Below are 18256 nucleotides of genomic sequence, written 5' to 3'. Positions count from 1 at the left end.
TTAGACATTTTCTTGCGCCGAATGTCCTTCAAAGGCACTGGTCTTTAAATTTTTTCCCCCTCAAATTGTTGGTCTTTAATTTGTGTCCTTCCCCTAAAAACTCATTGATTCCGGGTTCGAACTCCCGCTCAGTCAAAAATTTTTAAAAAATTTACAAGGCAAAATTTTTGGATTTGCCAAGCAGAGTTTGGGCAAAAGTCTGCCTTAAAGCCTAATTTTGGGTAAAAAGTTTGCCTTAAAGCCTAACTTTTGCTCAAATAGGCCTAATTTTGCTACAAACCTCTGCCTTGCAAATTTTTTTTTTTTTTTTACTAAGCCGGGATTCGAACCCAGAACCTCGGGGTATTAGGCGAAGGCCAAAAATTAAAGACCAACAAATTGAGGCCCAAAAATTAAAGGCCAGTGCCTTTGAGGAACAATCGTGCAAATGACCCAAAATTAGAAATCAGCCCATTTGAAGGGCAAAATAAATGACCAGCCCATTTGAAGGGAAAGCCGTGCAATTTCTTCCAAGTACATTAAAGGTCAAGCCCAATTCACTTCCCCGACCCAATTACTGTTGAGCCCACAAGAAAACATCCTAACCCGAAATCGAAAAAACCCTGTATCATAAACCCCTAAAAATTTCGTTAACGCAGAAACAAGAAAAACCATTGTTTGGTTTCTTCACAATCGAAATGGGAAAGAACAAGAAGAAGACGATGTCTGGTGGCGATAGCCAACATTCACCTTCCACCATTTTTGTTAACAATTTACCTTATTCTTTCACTAATGCTCAGGTAATTAAATTATGCCATTTGGCACAAAAAAAAAAAGGAAAAAGAATGCATACATACTCACTTCACAATTAGTTATCATGTTCTTATTTAGCTACTAATTATCTGCAGTTGGAGGACACGTTTAGTGAAGTTGGACCAATTAGGCGGTGCTTTATGGTAACTAATAAAGGTAATTTCAATTGAAAACTTACAGTTCAATTGTTAGAAGCAAGTTATAGTTTTGTTTTTCAGTTGATTAGTATTTTATTTGTAGCTGAAAGAAAAATAGGTAATTAATAAGCATTTGTTCCTTTATTACTAGGATTCAGTCTTTGTTGAAAATTAGTTAAGTACTCAATCTCAAGTTTATGATATCTTTCTAATGTCTCTTTTCCAATTTTATGTTCATAGGTTCGAGTGAACACAGAGGTTTTGGCTTTGTCCAATTGTAAGTAAATGCATTTATTACTACTTTTTTTGCCTTTCTGTTGGAATGTCTTGGTCTGCTCAAAATTACTGATCCCATTCTTGACATTAATGGTGTGGTTTGGACACATAGATAGACACCTTAACTTGGCCTGAGCTGACAACTAAAAACTCCAACTTTGAGAATGCACATTGAGACACCTCAACTCGTCTCCACTGTGTCGGTTGAACACTCCAACTTACAAAATGATCATCTAGACACCTCCAAATTTATGTGCCACGTCAATCTCGGGTGTCCACGAGACACAGTGGGGACTACTTGTGGTGTCTAGATGTGCATTCTCAAAGTTGGAGTGTTTAACTAACAGTTGAGGCCAAGTTAAGGTGTCTATCTATATATTATGCCATTACAAGGGGTTCTTGTCCTCTGCTCATTATCTGCATAATATATATTACTTTGTTCTTAATTATTCAGAATTCTTCTTCTTCTTACCCTAATATACATGAACTTTTTCCAAACTTTGTTTTCTGTCTAATGTGCAGTCTATGTTGGAAAAGATCTATTATTTTTGAATGCAAGGTGCCAACTTTACATGATTTGACATTATAAATAAGTTGTAGATTGAAGCATTGCTTCGTAGTTGATAAATTACTTAGGAGAATCATGTTCAGTGGTACGTTTCCAATCTTGTGTATGTGGCTCGTATATTTTGGAACTTATTCTTCCTTTTACGTGCTATCGTAGTGCATCCGTAGATGATGCTAACCGTTCCATCGAGCTAAAAAATGGATCAATGGTTGGAGGAAGGAAAATTGGTGTTAAACAAGCTATGCAGCGTGCGCCTCGTGAACAAAGGCAACCGAAGGGGGATCAAGGTTTGTGCTTACTTTAGTGTCAAATTGAAATTTTTTTTTTGCCACATTTAGTAAGGACAGTTGCACTAACAGAAAATACTCAAATGCTGCTTTTTTGACTTTTCTATCAATTATATTATTTAGAAAGCATTGAAAAAGTAAAAGACGGCAAGGATGGTCCTTCTACTGAAGCAGTTGAGCAGAAACAAGCTTCTAAGCCGCAGGGAACAGGTTCGTGATACTTTAGTTTCAAATGGGAAATTATGCCACATTTAATAAGGACAATTGCACTAACAGAAAAATACTCCAATGTTGATAGTTTAACTTTTCTATCAAATATATTTTTTAGAAAGAACTGCACAAGCAAAAGACGGCAACGATGGTCCTTCTACTGAAGCAGTCGAGCAGAAACAAGCTTCTAAGCCGCAGGAAAAAGGTTCGTGATACTTTAGTTTCAAATGGACAATTGCGGCCATTTAATAAGGACAATTGCACTAACAGAAATCACCATTGTTGCTTTTTGACTTTTCTATCAATTATATTATGTAGAAAGCACTGCACAAGCAAAAGACAGCAAGGATAGTCCTCCTATTGAAGCAGTTAAGCACAAAAGAGCTTCAAACGCTCAGGGAACAGGTTCTGAGCTATAGCATACAAGTGTCATTTTCAATATAAATGTAGGCTTTTAGTATCTATGCTGTCTGAGAACCCAATGATGCACTAAAAACTGAATGCCTCAAGTTGTTAGATATTAAACGTGTTTGATGACAGAACCAAAGGATCACTTAATACATTCAATGCACGTCTTTTACATACCTTTGGCAACCAACTTGGCTTTTCACTAATTTGAAAATGGCTTTGAATGAGACATGCCATGCCATATAACATGTCTCAATAATGCTTAAACTCAGTTTAAGGGCCAACATATTTTAGATATTCAGTTAATACAAATCTTTTTTGACATTTGTAGAAATGTACTTCAACAAATATTTTAAGATATCTCAAGTGAATACTTATGTTAGATACACATAATAATAGAATGAATATTTGTTTCTTCTCTTTGGTATACCTCTTGTATACGGCCGATTTTGGCCCTTTCATTAATGATTTTTTTTTTTTTAACTCCAACAAAAAAGACTTCTACAAGAAAAGACTTTGCATTAATTTTGTATTTATTAATTAATTGAGACAATTTACTATTATTTCTAAAAAGAATGAGACGATTTACTTCTACTTTCACTGATAAGTATCATATGAGTTAATAATTTCTGAATTCAATATTTATTAGTGACTTAGATTATTCGATAATACAAAATTCAATCAATGGTCGTAGGATTTCATTTTATTAACAGCCTCTGACAGTGTAACTTAATGTTGACAGAAATCTCAGGGAAACCAACTAGAAAAAGAAAGGCTGCATTGCTTTCCAATGCTGCAGCTGATGAAGGAAATTATTCAGGAAAGCAAAGGTACTTTGTTTTGTATTTGATATTGTTGCACTTTCATTTGTTAAATGTCGCTGTTTTTTTCTTGATTCTGAAAATATTCTGCTTAACCTAGTTATAAATATTGTTTTGGAAACTGTCAATTTTTGTTGATAATAATTGGTATCGCTACAACAACACCAACAACGATATCTCAGTCCCAAACAAATTGTATTCCGGAGCTTTTGTTGTATTTTTGGCACTATTTTTTTGAAACAGTATTTTAGCACTATTTTTAAGGACCAAATATGAAGTCCTCAAATTCAAGGGAATGGTGGATTAATTTTTTTTGAAATTGGAATGGTGGATTAATCTTCTATAAATTGCTGAAGGAAGATTATCCATTGTTACTCAAGATTCTTTTCATACCCGCAAGGGTGGCTCAGTTGGTTGAGCATGGGGCTTTCATAATGGAGGTCTCAGGTTCGAACCCCCCCGCCACGACAGAGGGGATTTGCCTCTCCGGGTCGAGCTCGTCGCACCGGGCTTGCCTAGTGCATGTTACCTCTTCTGTGTGGTTTGCGAGCTACTGCACAGAAGCTGGGTTTACCCTGTGCGCACCCAAAGGGTAGCGGCTGCGGGTTCTCATGTCATCAAAAAAAAAAAAAAAAAAAAAAGATTCTTTTCATCTTTGGTGGACTAGTGCTATTCCTAATTTTGGAGTTCTTGTGTCAGATATGATGCTGGTGTCTGTCTAGGCACTATTTAGGTGCTAAGGTATATTGACCTTTGTTTAAACTAATAATCACTTGTGACCTTTTTAATCTCCCTCATTTACCAAATATAAAATGTTATGTGTGCACACACAGTTATTTGAGAGCTAAAGTTTGTAGCTGTAGATTCATCTAGAATTTGTCTAGAAGTGATTATTGGCTTTCAAGAGCAATTTTTCTATTGAGCTTAGATTGTTTAATTAAAATCGCAGGCATATCACACTTTTGAGGGGGGCAAAAAAGGATCTTGTATAGCTCAGAGATAACCTTTTCTTTTCAATGCACCTTCCTGTTTGCAGAGATGGTTGAGTGTCTTTTCTAAAGAACCGTATTCTTGTCTAGGTGGTCTACCTTTTGTATCACTTGTAGAAGGGAGTTTTTCCCAGACTAACTAATTGTTACTTATCAAAAGAACTCAGCCATACCACATCACTGTTTGACAATTGGAAGTTGCACATTTTAATGTTCAATAGTGATTGTGTAGTTTTTCCTTTCCCCTAGTTGACTGACATAACTCCTTTATTTACCTTTTTATGTCTTCCTTCATGTTGAACAGGGTTGCCAGGACAGTTATAATAGGAGGTATTGTAAATGTGGATATGGCAAAAGAGGCTCACCAGCTTGCGGCAAAGTGTGGCACCATATGTTCTGTTACTTACCCTCTTCCAAAAGAAGAGATTGAGAATAATGGTAAAACCTTTTATATGTGCTTCCACTTTTCATTTTTTTTTGGGACATCCATTTTTGCTTCCACAGGCTATCGGAGTTTTTTCATGAACCATATTTAATCCCGTAATGACTCCACAGGCTATCAGAGTTTTTTCATGAACCATATTTAATCCCGTAATGACTTTCTTTAACATTAATCTTTTCTTAAAAAACAATGTGCTTGTTTTTCAATGTGTGTATCTGATCCTTTACATAATGAAGGAAAATAGCTAGAGTTAGTATTGGGGAAAAGAAAGTACTCTGACATAAATTCTTATTTATGTAAGCCATCAAAAAGCTCTTATGTATGTAAAGAACGAGTTAAGGTCTTAGTAGCTATGGTATGCTTACATCTCTATTAAATAGGCAATCCTTTCTTCAAAAGGCAATTGCTCAATCAAGTACACATTCTTACACTCTTTGCACCGGGCTTAATATCTCCATAAGGTCGAATTCCTTGATAATCTCTTAGTTCAATTTCCTGGTCAAATTTTCACTCGGTATTGGGTATATAAAGGTTGATTCTCTCTTTCAGATTCCTCTGTTAGTCATTGACCATGCAAGGTCTCCAAAATTGTTTCGCAAAATCTCTTTCCTTATATAATTTAATGTTCATTTAAACAGGTTATTAACTTGGATTACCAATGTTTGTGCTTAGCTTGAAGCGGTTAAGAATATCTCATTGCTTTGTTCTCAATATGTCGAGGTTCAGCACTCAATTACATTTATTGTGGACTGGATAATGGCAGTCTTTTATCCTTTAGCTCTGGACTGATGATTAAGGCCTCTTTAGCAAATATACTTTACCTAAAGTCTACAATTTTTGAGTTAGTACTACTTAATTTGTTTTGTGATCTCGATGGATTAAATCAGCAATAAGCTGTTGAGGATTTTGGCTTTGAAGTGATTACTTTTACCTTAGAAGAAACAAGTTAGATCATGGATTTCAAGGAAATTTATAACAAGTTAGATCATGGATTTCAAGGAAATTTATAAGATACATTTTATTTGACTTAGCTGCTGATATGTGTTACAAATCTATGAATATTCTAGGGCTAGCACACGATGGTTGTAAAATGGATGCTTCATCTGTACTTTTCCCTAGTGTCAAATCAGCTCAAGCTTGTGTTGCATCATTACACCAAAAGGAAGTACACGGAACAACTCTTTGGGCACGCCAACTTGGTGGAGAGGTTAGGTTGCTGTCATTTTTTTCAGATAATTGGATGCTTCTGTTTTTTATTAGCTTCTGTCATGTGATCTGGCTTCCCTAGGGGAAGGTTTATACAGTTTTGCTGTGGTACGTCCAAAACAACTTATTGCTTCACCTCGACCATTGTTCCTTTCAGTGAAGACAATAACAGTATAATCGTCAGTGATAAAAATAGTGGTGGTATATCAAATGCTTGAGTCAGTAATGAAGTTCAAGTCCGTCATAGAAATGCCCAAGGGCTAAAGAAAACACACCCCTACTATTTACCAATAATGCAGACATTCAGGAATTGAAGTCATAAATCCTCCTCCAGGTGTGCAAAGAGACTGTCTTACCAAGGGAATGTAATGCTTAGGAAGAAGTCCTCGATCATTGGCTTTTTTAGAATAAATAAAATCAATATGGGAATGTCACTTGTGCGAATTAGGCTGACTTTGAAGAATGTTTCCTTTCTGCTTCTGTCTTGAAGCTGTTATTATTTCTAGCAACGATTCACCCCCCCACCCCCACCCCCACCCCACCCCCACCCACCTGCCCTATTTGGTTTTACAATGCTGGGCAGCTCCTTCTTAGCCTGAAAATTGGTGATGTTAGCCAGCATGAGCTAGCGGCTTCCAAATGAAAATTCCATTGTCCTTCCTGCTAAATAATTATAATTCTCTAGCTAGATTCAAGTTTTTATTGTTCTGCTTAATTATTGCTAGGCTTTGTTGACCAGGAGAAAATGTTAAGCAGCTGAAAGTCAACATATGAGTGATTCTCTTTACTTACCGTGTCAATCAGTTCCCAGTGGGTATTCCTCATAGTTTTCCATGTTATAACTCCCATTTGAGCGGTGTCCCTTTTTGATGTCGGTGGTATTTGGGTTGACTTGCATGTACCTTGACTAATCCACTGCGCCACATGTCCAGTCAACAACACAGGCTGCCAAGATAATCCTACCCACAAGGCTAGAGCAAATGGGCTCACACCAAGTTGTGTAACTGCAATTCAAGCCTAGGATTTCCATGTTACTCCTATACAGCATCCACTGGCGGTCCCTATCAGAACTGCCTCATTTTACCTTTATCTCTCCCACACCAGGGGCAGATGCACCTTGGTTGAAGGGTTTCACGTGACAACACTTCGTCAGAAAACTTTACTAAATAATATGTATAAAAATTATGCAAGAGATTGTGATATAACAGCTTTAAAATGACACTGCTTGCGGCCAAGTATCTCCCTGGTTCGTTGGTTGATCGCCTCAATGTTCAGTGTGCGGGCAAGGGTTTGATTCTTGCAACTTGCATTTCGTGTGTTGTATTATATTTTGAGCCTGCTATAATTATCACCGTGGCTTGTACCACTAACCCTTTCTCCTGAAAAAGACAAACTAAACCAAATAACCTATTGGCTGAGAATGAATTGGAATAATATAGTTACAACAAATATTGAATGCTTCTAGAGCTAAGTTATTTTATCAAATTAAATCATAATTCAACAAACTATCATCTTTCTCTGCAATTAGATATTTTTGGGGATTGAGGTGGCTATTGTTCAGTTTTCAAGTGTCTCCCTACATGTTTCCCTTTCTTCTTCTTTCTGGTTAGAATTTTGTGAACGCATTCGTTGTTTTCATTTTTGGGTTGAATTCTATGATTTATTTAGGGGCAGTTTGGCCATGGATAATTCTCACTTTTTCCCTGAATTTTATTCTGGAATCATGTTTGGACATAGAATTGTTACAATTTCCGGAATTCAACTTGAATTCCGGAATATAAAAACTCGAAATACCTGTTTTTATTTTTTCACTCTAAATCATTCACAAAAACTCAACAATTTTCCGAGTTGTACTCATGTCCAAACAAAACTCCAATTTCCAAATACCATTTTCAACATTTTTCAATACATTTTTTTTTTTCAAATTTCACATTTTTTATGTCAAAACACCCGCTTAGAGTTTCTCCAATTGATATTTTAATTTGTAGTTCAGCTTATATTTCAATTGAGAGATATTTTCTAAAACATCTTCCAAGCTTTCGAAACTAAGTTCAATATTTCATAGTCCATCTGACTTGACAGAAATGGCCAATGAATTGGAACAACATCGACAAAGTGAAGGAGTTGATTAATTTTCTTAAATCTGATAGGAGGAAAAAATGAACAATTAATATCATTTGAATACCATGTTGCAATTAAATGAGCATATCTTCAAGAAGATCCTTTTCGACCTTGAAATACAATTTAATATGATTTGATGTGCTTCTTTTAAATAAAAAAATATGTTTTCGTTATAGTGACTTGCCCATCATTCGCTTCTGTGAAGTTTAAACGTCAACACCTCTTGAGAAAGATCTTGCGTACATCACTGCCCACTCTGTAACTTGTATAAATGGCTTCCGCGACATTCTTGTTTGGAAGAGGTCTTGAAACATTTTTATTGGACACAGTTTTCAAGCTGCCTAATTTTGTAAGAAGAGTTATATTTAGCTGATCGATTGCAGTTTCTAACTAATACGTTTCTGAGCAGGGCTCAAAGACTCAAAGGTGGAAACTTATAGTGAGGAATCTTCCTTTTAAGGTCTTTCCTTCTGCTCTTTACTTTATCATGTCTATTCCATAAGCTAATCCAACTTTAGTGTACCATTTCCATTGTATTCATGTGTGCTAACAGAGCTCTGACCTTTGAGCTTGACAATCAAACATAGGCCAAAGTGAATGAGATAAAAGATCTGTTTTCAAAAGTTGGCTTCGTGTGGGATGTGTTTATTCCTAAGAATTTTGAGACAGGGTAAGGGACTTTCCTTTACAACTTAAAGTTTGTCATTGTTAATTGCCACTAGTAACCATTAGTTAGAATTTTGCAGGTCATCAAAGGGATTTGCATTTGTCAAATTTACGTCAAAGCAGCATGCAGAGAATGTATGAACTTCACATTCATATCAAGTAACTTTACTAATAAAGCTTTAAATTGGTTGATTCAAAAGCTTTCTTCTATTTGAAATTGAGAAGCTTTTAAAGTGTGATAGAAAGTGAATTGTGGAGATGCATATGTCTCAAAGAATTGATGAATATGCTTTTAGGTGCTTTCTGAAATTTCTCTCATCCTCAAAGAAATGAAGCCCATAAGGATGTTAATGCCGCTTTTGAAGTTTCAGAATTACATCGAAACAGATTTTCGTTTTGATATTGTCTGCTCAGATTTCACGATTTGCTAATCTAGCAAGTTGCAAATTCCATTCATCAATCCGGAGACATTTATAGTGTTATGGACCTACATTTGGCTATCCAATTTGTAGTTATTCTCTTTTACAGTTTAATACTCCCTCCGTCCCAATTTATGTGGCACTATTTGACTAGGCATGGAGTTTAAGAGAGAAAGGAAGACTTTTGAAATTTGTGGTTTGAAACAAGTCTTAGGTATTTGTGTGGTTGTAAATTATCTCATTAAGTTAAATTGTTTCTAAATATAGAAAGGTGGCATTCTTTTTGGGACAGACTAAATAGGAAAGTGTGCCACATAAATTGGGATAGAGGGAGCACCAATTTCTGTTTCTCTCTCTCTTTTTTTTTTTTTTCTTCATTTTTAAAATTCGATCCAGCTAGAAAAAAATTAGTCGGATTAATGTTTTCTTTGCATTACTATCTTAAGCCTGTTTTATTCTCTTAATGCGGTTATTAATTTTTTCAAGAAAGGTCTCTTAAAGCACCATGAGGTATGGTCTAAATAAGGCCCCCGGGGCTTTGTTTCATGGTAATAGCATAGAGCGTGATGTGTGCATTAGGCGCATGTCACGAGTTCGAACCCTTCTTTGGACCAAAATCTGGTATTTAAGTCTAAAAGGATTTGAGGGGGATGGGGCGTCCATGACACAGTCTCTGACCATGCACCAGATGGCCATTTTGGGGATTTCTTGGTTATCAACAAAGGTATGGTCTAAAGAAGACTACCTTTGGCCAATTACAGTAAGTTCGTTAGCAATTTGTCAACTCTTTTAAATTCCAGGGACCAGTGATCTATGTATTAGGTAATCTTGGTCTTCTGGCAAGTTTTTTATAGTGTACTATTTGGAATTTATGAGATGTACTGTGATGCTGTTGGAGAATAAGGGTCAGACAGAATTGTCAATAAACTGCCCATGGCATCAGTGAAAAGAGGAAGGAGGTAAGGGAGAGTACAATTGACAATTGACCTCTCACTGTGACATTTGGTGTAATACCACGACTAAATGTAGCTGCTCTCCATGTTTACTCTCTATACATAGGTTGCTTTTGTGATATCATCTTATTTTTGCAGCACAAATTAGTGAATCATCTCAAACATAACCATTACATGCTTTAAGGCTTATTGAACATTTTCCTTGTTATGGTGAAGAATCATACTTTTTGCTTTAGTTTGCATCTTTGAATATATGTTGCTCGGACTCTTCACTTTCGGTGCCGCACCCCTGTCGACACGACATGGGTGTGGGTGTGGGATCCGTACCCGATCTGGTCAACCAATTTTGGGTACTTTGACCAAAATCGAGGGAGAAATTCCGGACAGATTCAATGATTTATGTAATCAAAACAAAAAGCTATGGTGAAATTGAAGAAAATGGAATAACTTGTATATAGAAATTTCTATGTCACTCCTTTTCCTTTTATCTCCTTTCGAGATTCTCCTCTTGATCAATATTTTCTCCTCAAGCTTTCCACATAATATCTCAAAATTTAGGTTTTATAACTCTATTTTTAGGATTTTGAATTATTTTTTGCCAAATCCCTGCACCCTTATCCGTACCAGGATCCGTACCCTCGTATCTTAAAATTTAGATCGTGACGAATCCGACCTCTAGATCCGTACCCGTATCCGACATCCGCACCCGAGTCCGAGCAACACATAAGGATGATCAGAGTTTCTCTTTTATAAGGAATATGCAATTGATAAAAATCACAAAACTCTAGTGGTTCCAATTTATGCTTACAATATACCGGAGGAGCTTGCACCACTGTGAAGTTTTATTTGGTTATACCTTTGGATTCTTATCTAGTCTAACTCCTAATTTTGCTATTATATATCTCTTTTTAGGCTATTAAGACATTTAATGGGAAAACAATGAGTAAACGAACTATTGCTGTTGATTGGGCCGTCTCCAAAAAGGTTTATGCATCTGGTGGTCAATCTTCAGCAACTGCAGAAGATGGTAAGCGTCTCTCTTTTTGTCCGAGAATATCCTGTTATAGTTTGCTAGATATGTTATCATTTGCTTAATCTAATCATATTGAGCAAATTTATCTTAGGCATGGAAATGAAGTACTAACGTGGCTCCTACTTTTTAGTATACTTAATATATACGGGCTTTTTTGTGCCCAAAATTTTGATAAAATTATTTACTTTATCAAACTCTGAAGTTAATACACCATTGAATCGTGTCAGGGTATAGATTTGCTGCTTATGTTAATTATTTAAAATTCTTTGGCTATATTTATCTTATTAATTTTTTGTGAGTGTACTTGAGAAATCCCCAATTTGATAAGAATATTATAGTGAGCAGACCTGAGACAGAAAATTAACACGGATAATCTATATGTGGTGTTTTTTTTTTTGGTAACTATATGTGGTGCTTTTTAGCTTTTAGAAAATCCCCCGAGCCATAGGTTTTTCATTTTCTTCTCCTTGCTCCAAGTCAAGGTATGTTTCAAGTGGTATGTGGATCAGATTTTCGACAAGATGAGGAACAAAAAGGCAATTTTGCATTGAGCTGCAATGGACTCAGACCCGTCTAGTGTAAGCTGAAACTAAAATGGCAATTATGCCTTGGTAGGTTGTTGCATTCTTCGGGCTATAATTTATAATTAAGATACTTCTGCTCCTGCTACAAAGATGGATGATCACTTCTTAACATATCTTAGTTTCTTTGGCTTTGTTAGTCAGATGTGTTTGGAATGCTAATTTCGTTTCGTATGCCTTACCAAAATCTTCATGTCTCGAGTCGGGTTCAGTTTTGATTTGTTTTAAGATCCATGTGTGCAAGTCTTGCTTTGCTTGGTTCCTTGAAGTCCTGGTCTCCAAAATTTCTCCTCTCTATATAGGAAGCGATCTAAGTTCATTGAGGACTGAAGTTGAAGTTGAATGAATGTAAATATCCTTCGGTGTCTGGGTACCTAATGTGGGATAAGTGGTTACTTGTGGAGACCTGTTACCAATAGTTTAGGTACTTTGGGGTTTTTGTCCACGAGAGCTTATCATTGTTGGTTGATCAATGCTTTTAGAGCTCCTTATCCTTTTTTCCTCAAAATGTTTCTCTTTGTACTTTTATCGAAGTATTTGTGCTTCACTTTTTAGCATCCCATATCCAACCTCCTTAAATCAACCTTGAAATTGCCAACTATACAAGGTGCTGCGTCATTTCCTCTTTCTAGTGTTCAAGGGTATAATTAAGGACAGCCCTCTCGCTATTTTCCTTTTTAAACCTTTGTTAGGTCTGATTTAGAGAATGTTGAATTCTTGGTGGTTGTCATTTCATATTCATCTAAACTGTTCCGCAGCTAGTTCTTCCTTTTCTTTGTCATGTTGGTGATGATGTTATAATGCTATGCCAGTTACTTTGTTTATGCTATTAAATGTATTGCTTCATGAGTTCGGGAATAATTCAATGTACACTATTGTTTCTGCAGAACAGAGCGCAAAAGATAATAGTGGTAGCGATACCGAGGATGAAGACATTGACATTGAAGGAAAATCTCAGCAAGCTGAAGGGGACGAAGATGACTCCGACCTTTTAGAAGAAGATATTCAGACCGAATTTAATTTTGATGAGGAAGCAAACATTGCGAAAAAAGTTCTTCAGAACTTCATTTCTCCAACTTCAATAGGGCCAGCTACTTCCACAAATGATATTTCAAACCCCCCCAAGCAGGGAAAGGAAGTTGAAACTGTTCTCCCGCTGGATGAAGCGCTGGATGCATCTACTCCGAATAAAGCACTAGATGACGGTTTAGGCACGGGCAAAGAGACTAATACTATGCAGAGTGAGGGAGCAGATGATCTGCAGGGGACAATTTTCATTAGCAACCTTCCTTTTGATGCTGATTATGGAGAAGTCAAACAACGGTTTTCTGCTTTTGGTGAAGTGGAGTACTTTGCTCCCGTTCTTGAACGAATCACCAGGTATGAGCTCTTCTATGTGTTTACACTTTGTTGTCTAATGGCTCCAAGTAAACTTATTTTACATCTTGCAGGCGACCAAGGGGTACTGGATTTCTCAAATTTAAAACAGCAGCATCTGCTGAAGCTGCTATTTCCGCTGCCGGTGATGTGGACGGTTTAGGTGTCTTTCTGAAGGGTCGGCAATTAAAGATTTTGAAGGCCTTGGACAAGAAAGCTGCTCATGATAAGGAGTTGGAGAAGACCAAAAAGGAGGATAATGACCATCGCAACCTTTACCTGGCAAAGGTTGGCTTCTATTGGTAATGCCGTCTCGGCATTTTTCTTTTTACAAGAGATTTTAAGGTAATGTGGATGTAATCTGATTCTGTTCTGTAACAGGAGGGTCTTATTTTGGAGGGCACCCCAGCTGCCGAAGGTGTTTCAATGAGTGATATGTCAAAGCGCAAGGGGTAAGCTTCTCAGGGTTTTTTTCTTATATTCAAAATGGTGAATTTTGAAAGGTTAACATGCTTTTGATAATGCATATCCTAACAGTTAACCTCATATCAGCTGAGTTCATCATGTTACCAGTCTCCAACCAAAAAAAAAAAAAAAGCTGAGTTCATCTATAACTTTTTGGAGACTAGGTATAGTAGTAGTTGTTGGGTCAGAGGTGCTTTAAAAAGTTGTGGAGATGTTCTATGTATAGCTTGTGATGCTAATGTAGTTCCTCCCATAGGCTGCAAGAAAAGAAGATTGTCAAGCTGAAGTCCCCAAATTTTCATGTGTCAAGGACACGGCTGATTATATACAATATTCCAAAGTCAATGACTGAAAAACAGCTTAAGACGCTTTGCATTGATGCAGTTACCTCTCGTGCTACTAAGCAAAAGCCTGTTATCCGGCAGGTGAGCTTTCCTTTGAAGTTTGGCTATGTTATTCTTGAAACTTCATTATATTTTCCTGTGTTGCAGATAAAGTTCTTGAAGGACGTGAAAAAAGGACAAGTAGTGACAAAGAATCATTCTCGTGGAGTAGCTTTTCTTGAGTTCTCAGAGCATGAACACGCACTTGTGGCTTTGAGAGTTCTTAACAACAATCCTGGTATGTGCCTTTTGTTTGTTAGATATTGCTTACGTATTTCTGGTGACTTTTAGCATTTTAGGTTTCTGGTTTATCTGAGTACTTATCTATTTGCAGAGACTTTTGGTCCCGAGCATCGTCCAATAGTGGAGTTTGCTCTTGATAATATCCAAACAATGAAGCTTCGGCAGAAACTTCAGCAGCAGCAAGGTTTTAACAGGAACAGAGAAGATATGCAGCCGAATAACAACAAAAATGAACGGGATCCCCGCGATAAACAGTCAAGAAAACGCAAAGGGGACGCGTTATCAGTTGCAGGGAATAGAGACGAAGCGAAAAACAAGCGTGTCAAAGGTGCCACTTCAGGTGAAGGCAATGTGTCATCAGTTTCAGGGAGTAAAGATGGAGATCAACCGAAAAATAAAGGTGTCAAAGGAGCCATCTCTGCAGAAGAAAGAGATGAGAAGAAGAACAAGAAGGAAGGTAAAAAGCTAGGAGGTGCAAAAGAGAAGCCAAAAAACAATCGAGAAGGAAAAAAACATGGTGGATTTGGAAGTGAAAATTCAGGTAATGCTACTCCCAAGGTTGGACATAAAGAAGATATTACAGTGAGAACAACAAAAAGGAAGTTCGAGGATAAAACTAACGAACAGAAACAAAATATCAGTTTACGGAATAGGAAAAAGGATAAAAAGAAAAAAGACCCAGTTGGCCGAGATGGCGTAGACAAGCTCGATATGCTTATTGAACAATATACATCTAAATTCAGACACAACAGTTCTAATCAAACTGATAGTAACCAGAAGGGTTCCAAGCAGCTGAAGAGGTGGTTCCAATCCTAAACCATTCACAAGTCTTTCTGTAGTTTAATTTTATTTGGAGATAAGAACAGCTGAGAGTTGTCATTTTGGGTTTGTATTTTGCTGTATTTTCCCCTTAAAATATCTGATAACAATTTTAGTTTTTAAATACAGGATAACAATTTTGGTCAAATATATTCTTTTTCTTTTTGCAATTTGTTTTTACATTCTGCTCCTACCCCCTAAGACCAGCTGCCGTTACAGGATTTGAGACTTAAGGGAATTGGAAAAAAATGCAAAAATGTCGCAGTTGAAGGTTTAACCTAATCTTTGAAACATTTTTTGAACTCCCTTTGCTACTGTATTTGAAGTTTTCTTGCATTGATGGGATTTAACAATCAACCGTATAATTTTCTGTTAACGTGGTCGCTCGAAAATGTGAAGGCCAACAATCAAAGCAAGCATTTGGTTTGGACAATGCCACAATGTAAATCTGTTAGTATCATGATTAAGACATGAGTGACCACTAGCTTGTGGTCAGAATAATTGGCACACAAATATCGTTAGTAAGATAACATCTTAACTGCTTAAATAGTTCACCAGTTGGCTTATCATATTGTCTCATTGCTTTTGATTCTGAAAACTTATCCATGAATGAATTGAAACTTGTAAGGATAACCAAGGCACGTCAGATGTAGTAGCTTCTCAATATCTCTATCCAGACGTTAAGATCAAATCACTTGTCGTCTTTTCTGTCCTTTATCTCTTTTGATAGATATATTGATATTATTTGATAATATATTTATGGTGATGATAGCATTTAATATGTTATTCAATTCCCTTTCAATATATATAATATTATTTTTCATAATCCTCATCCACTTTTTCCAAGCTGAAAGCAATAAATTCTACAAAAAAGAAAGAGAAAAAGGGAAAATGAAGATAGTTCATTACGCCACTCTATAGCTTTTCCTCTTTCTTAGATAGTTCTTCATGAAAATCATGCACTAAAAGATGACAATAGGGTGGGGTGTCTCGTTAGATCGCATCTCATTCTGTTTTATGTATGATTTTGTTCACTTACAATCTGTCCTGTCTGTTCAATTATATTAAAAATTATTAGATCAACTTTTTTTTTTTTAAAGAAAATTCTTCTACCTGCTTGCATCTAATCATGTTATGTCAAATCTTCTATTTTTTTCTTAAAATTACATATATTATTTATCTATTTTTCTCATGTCATTAAGGACTCGGCCCACAATAAGATTCCCCCCAGCTTTGCCCCATTGCCACTCGCATGTAAATCAACAATTCGAGAATAATACATCATGTTATTTACCCAAAAAAAAAAAAAAAAAGTGGTGACATTTGCTATAACTTCGTATTCCATATTCAATTGATGTTCACGTATAGTAAGGATTAACTATGATGTTCATTGTTCCATATATGATAGGGTGGATCCTAATTCCAGCTCATCTATACTATTAAAGCTAAATAAATTTAAGATTTATTTAGTCATGGTGTTAAATTTTTTCACAAGAATGCAACTTGATCAATTTTAATTGGTTAAACGTCTTCATTAATTCATCTAGTAACCAATTCATGCTTAACATGGATATTTTTCTATAGCTAGCTAACTTTAATTAGTTGACGCAATTATTGGACTTTGTTATACAATTTAGTGATCAACACTGACAAGGTTGATGAAGATGTGAAGTACTTGAGTGTACGCAAATGGAACAAAACAAACAAAGAGAAGTGCTTTTAACCATTTTGCAACTGCCCCACACATTATTTTACAAACAGTCACATGCAATAATAAACAATATTTCACGGAGCTGTCAAAGACCAAAGTTGCCAAAGGCAACCGACACTGATACGATATATTATTTCTTTATTTATTACTACAGTACATTTTTACATTGTTTTTAAGCTTTTCCTCTTGCGTGTAAAACGCATTATACTATTCGAGTTCGAGGTTATATATGGGTGCATACTCGTAAATTGTAATGTCTGAAACATTAAACTACTCGTAAATTGTAATGTCTGAAACATTAAACTATTGAATTGGGATTAGAGTCAACAAAGTTCTTATTTTAATTATTGCACTATAGATGATAAGAGCTACAGATGAATCTTATCGTCCTAACACTACCGGATGGATTTAGAATTTGAACTTTATGAATTTTAAATTCTAGGACGAAAAAGTGCTAGTAACTAGATTCTAAATTTAATATTTTTAAATATTTAATGAACTTCTTAACATTAGTATATATCATCAACTGAGGCCAAAGCTACTTAATTCTGCTGGAACCCGTATCTTGAAGACTACTTTGGCCCCTACCTGGACCCAATATCTCGATACACAAAGGTGGATCTAGGGTTCTAAGCGATAAATGCAGAATCGATGTTATTCACAACATTTTTTTTATTCGTCACGGGTATACCCTTTCAATCGATTTCTATATTTTAGCTGGACAGAGAAATTTGAAACAAGTCAGCATTAAAATATCGCTTCGTGGCATTTACATGAGTCATCGCTAAAACTATCACTTTTTTGTAACGAGTACGAAAACACTTATTTTTTGTGGTGTTTAATGAATAAAACGATCGTCATAGAAAGTTGGAACAAGAATCTTATTTCTTGTATTACTGGTTCAAGGCAGTAGACGTTAGAATGTCGTTGTCTTTATATAATTTTGAATAATTATCACCTCATGATTCGTGAAATAATATTTGACATTGAGTTATATCGAACATCTTTTTTTTTTTTTTTTTTTATTTCTAATATTGGGTCTTTATGTTATATTGTCTGAATTTCAAATATCCATATGTTAGAATGTCTCACACTGATGTAAAAGAATGAGATGTTGTCTTTTTATGTAATTAGAATCTCATCATGAGCTTACGTTTAGAGTCGTGTGAGACCAAAGTTACTTCTATTAACAAACAAATGCACCCACTGCCGAATAATTGCATCCCCTGTCAATACAGCATCTCCCAAGTTGTTTGTTTGTGAATTGAGAGTATTTTTTATCACACAGTAAAATCTCATCAGTAAAATGTGGGCAATGTGAAATTGTAAATGAGGACAAAAAATTAGGA

At 35.9% G+C, this 18256-nt stretch overlaps 1 protein-coding gene across 4 annotated transcripts; it reads left to right on the top strand.

The window, feature by feature from the left end:
- Positions 1-605: 605 nt before the first annotated feature.
- On the top strand, positions 606-15344 carry LOC132065036 (uncharacterized). Of its 4 annotated transcripts, XM_059458253.1 has the most exons (20): positions 606-779; positions 888-948; positions 1170-1206; positions 1930-2060; positions 2184-2270; positions 2389-2475; positions 2589-2675; positions 3421-3508; positions 4793-4926; positions 5998-6137; positions 8667-8717; positions 8845-8927; positions 9004-9058; positions 11208-11322; positions 12797-13289; positions 13361-13574; positions 13668-13738; positions 14008-14176; positions 14243-14372; positions 14469-15344. In XM_059458253.1, the coding sequence occupies exons 1-20, from the start codon at positions 678-680 to the stop codon at positions 15191-15193; spliced, it is 3060 nt and encodes a 1019-aa protein (XP_059314236.1). In that variant the 5' UTR covers positions 606-677; the 3' UTR covers positions 15194-15344. The 4 variants fall into 4 exon arrangements, with proteins under 4 accessions (XP_059314236.1, XP_059314238.1, XP_059314237.1 ...); XM_059458255.1 differs by lacking the exon at positions 2389-2475; XM_059458254.1 differs by lacking the exon at positions 2184-2270 and having other exon boundaries at positions 607-779.
- Positions 15345-18256: the final 2912 nt, after the last annotated feature.

The sequence above is a fragment of the Lycium ferocissimum genome, chromosome 7, assembly GCF_029784015.1.
Source record: "Lycium ferocissimum isolate CSIRO_LF1 chromosome 7, AGI_CSIRO_Lferr_CH_V1, whole genome shotgun sequence".
Classification (NCBI taxonomy): domain Eukaryota; kingdom Viridiplantae; phylum Streptophyta; class Magnoliopsida; order Solanales; family Solanaceae; genus Lycium; species Lycium ferocissimum.
The sequence above is the reverse complement of the archived record's forward strand: the minus strand, read 5'-3'. Positions and strand labels throughout refer to the sequence as shown.

Coding starts and splice junctions, on each gene's coding strand:
- LOC132065036 (XM_059458253.1), top strand. CDS start 678: ATGGGAAAGAACAAGAAGAAGACGATGTCTGGTGGCGATAGCCAACAT. Junction 2,061..2,183: donor GCAACCGAAGGGGGATCAAG/GTTTGTGCTTAC, acceptor TATATTATTTAG/AAAGCATTGAAAAAGTAAAA. Junction 2,476..2,588: donor TTCTAAGCCGCAGGAAAAAG/GTTCGTGATACT, acceptor TATATTATGTAG/AAAGCACTGCACAAGCAAAA.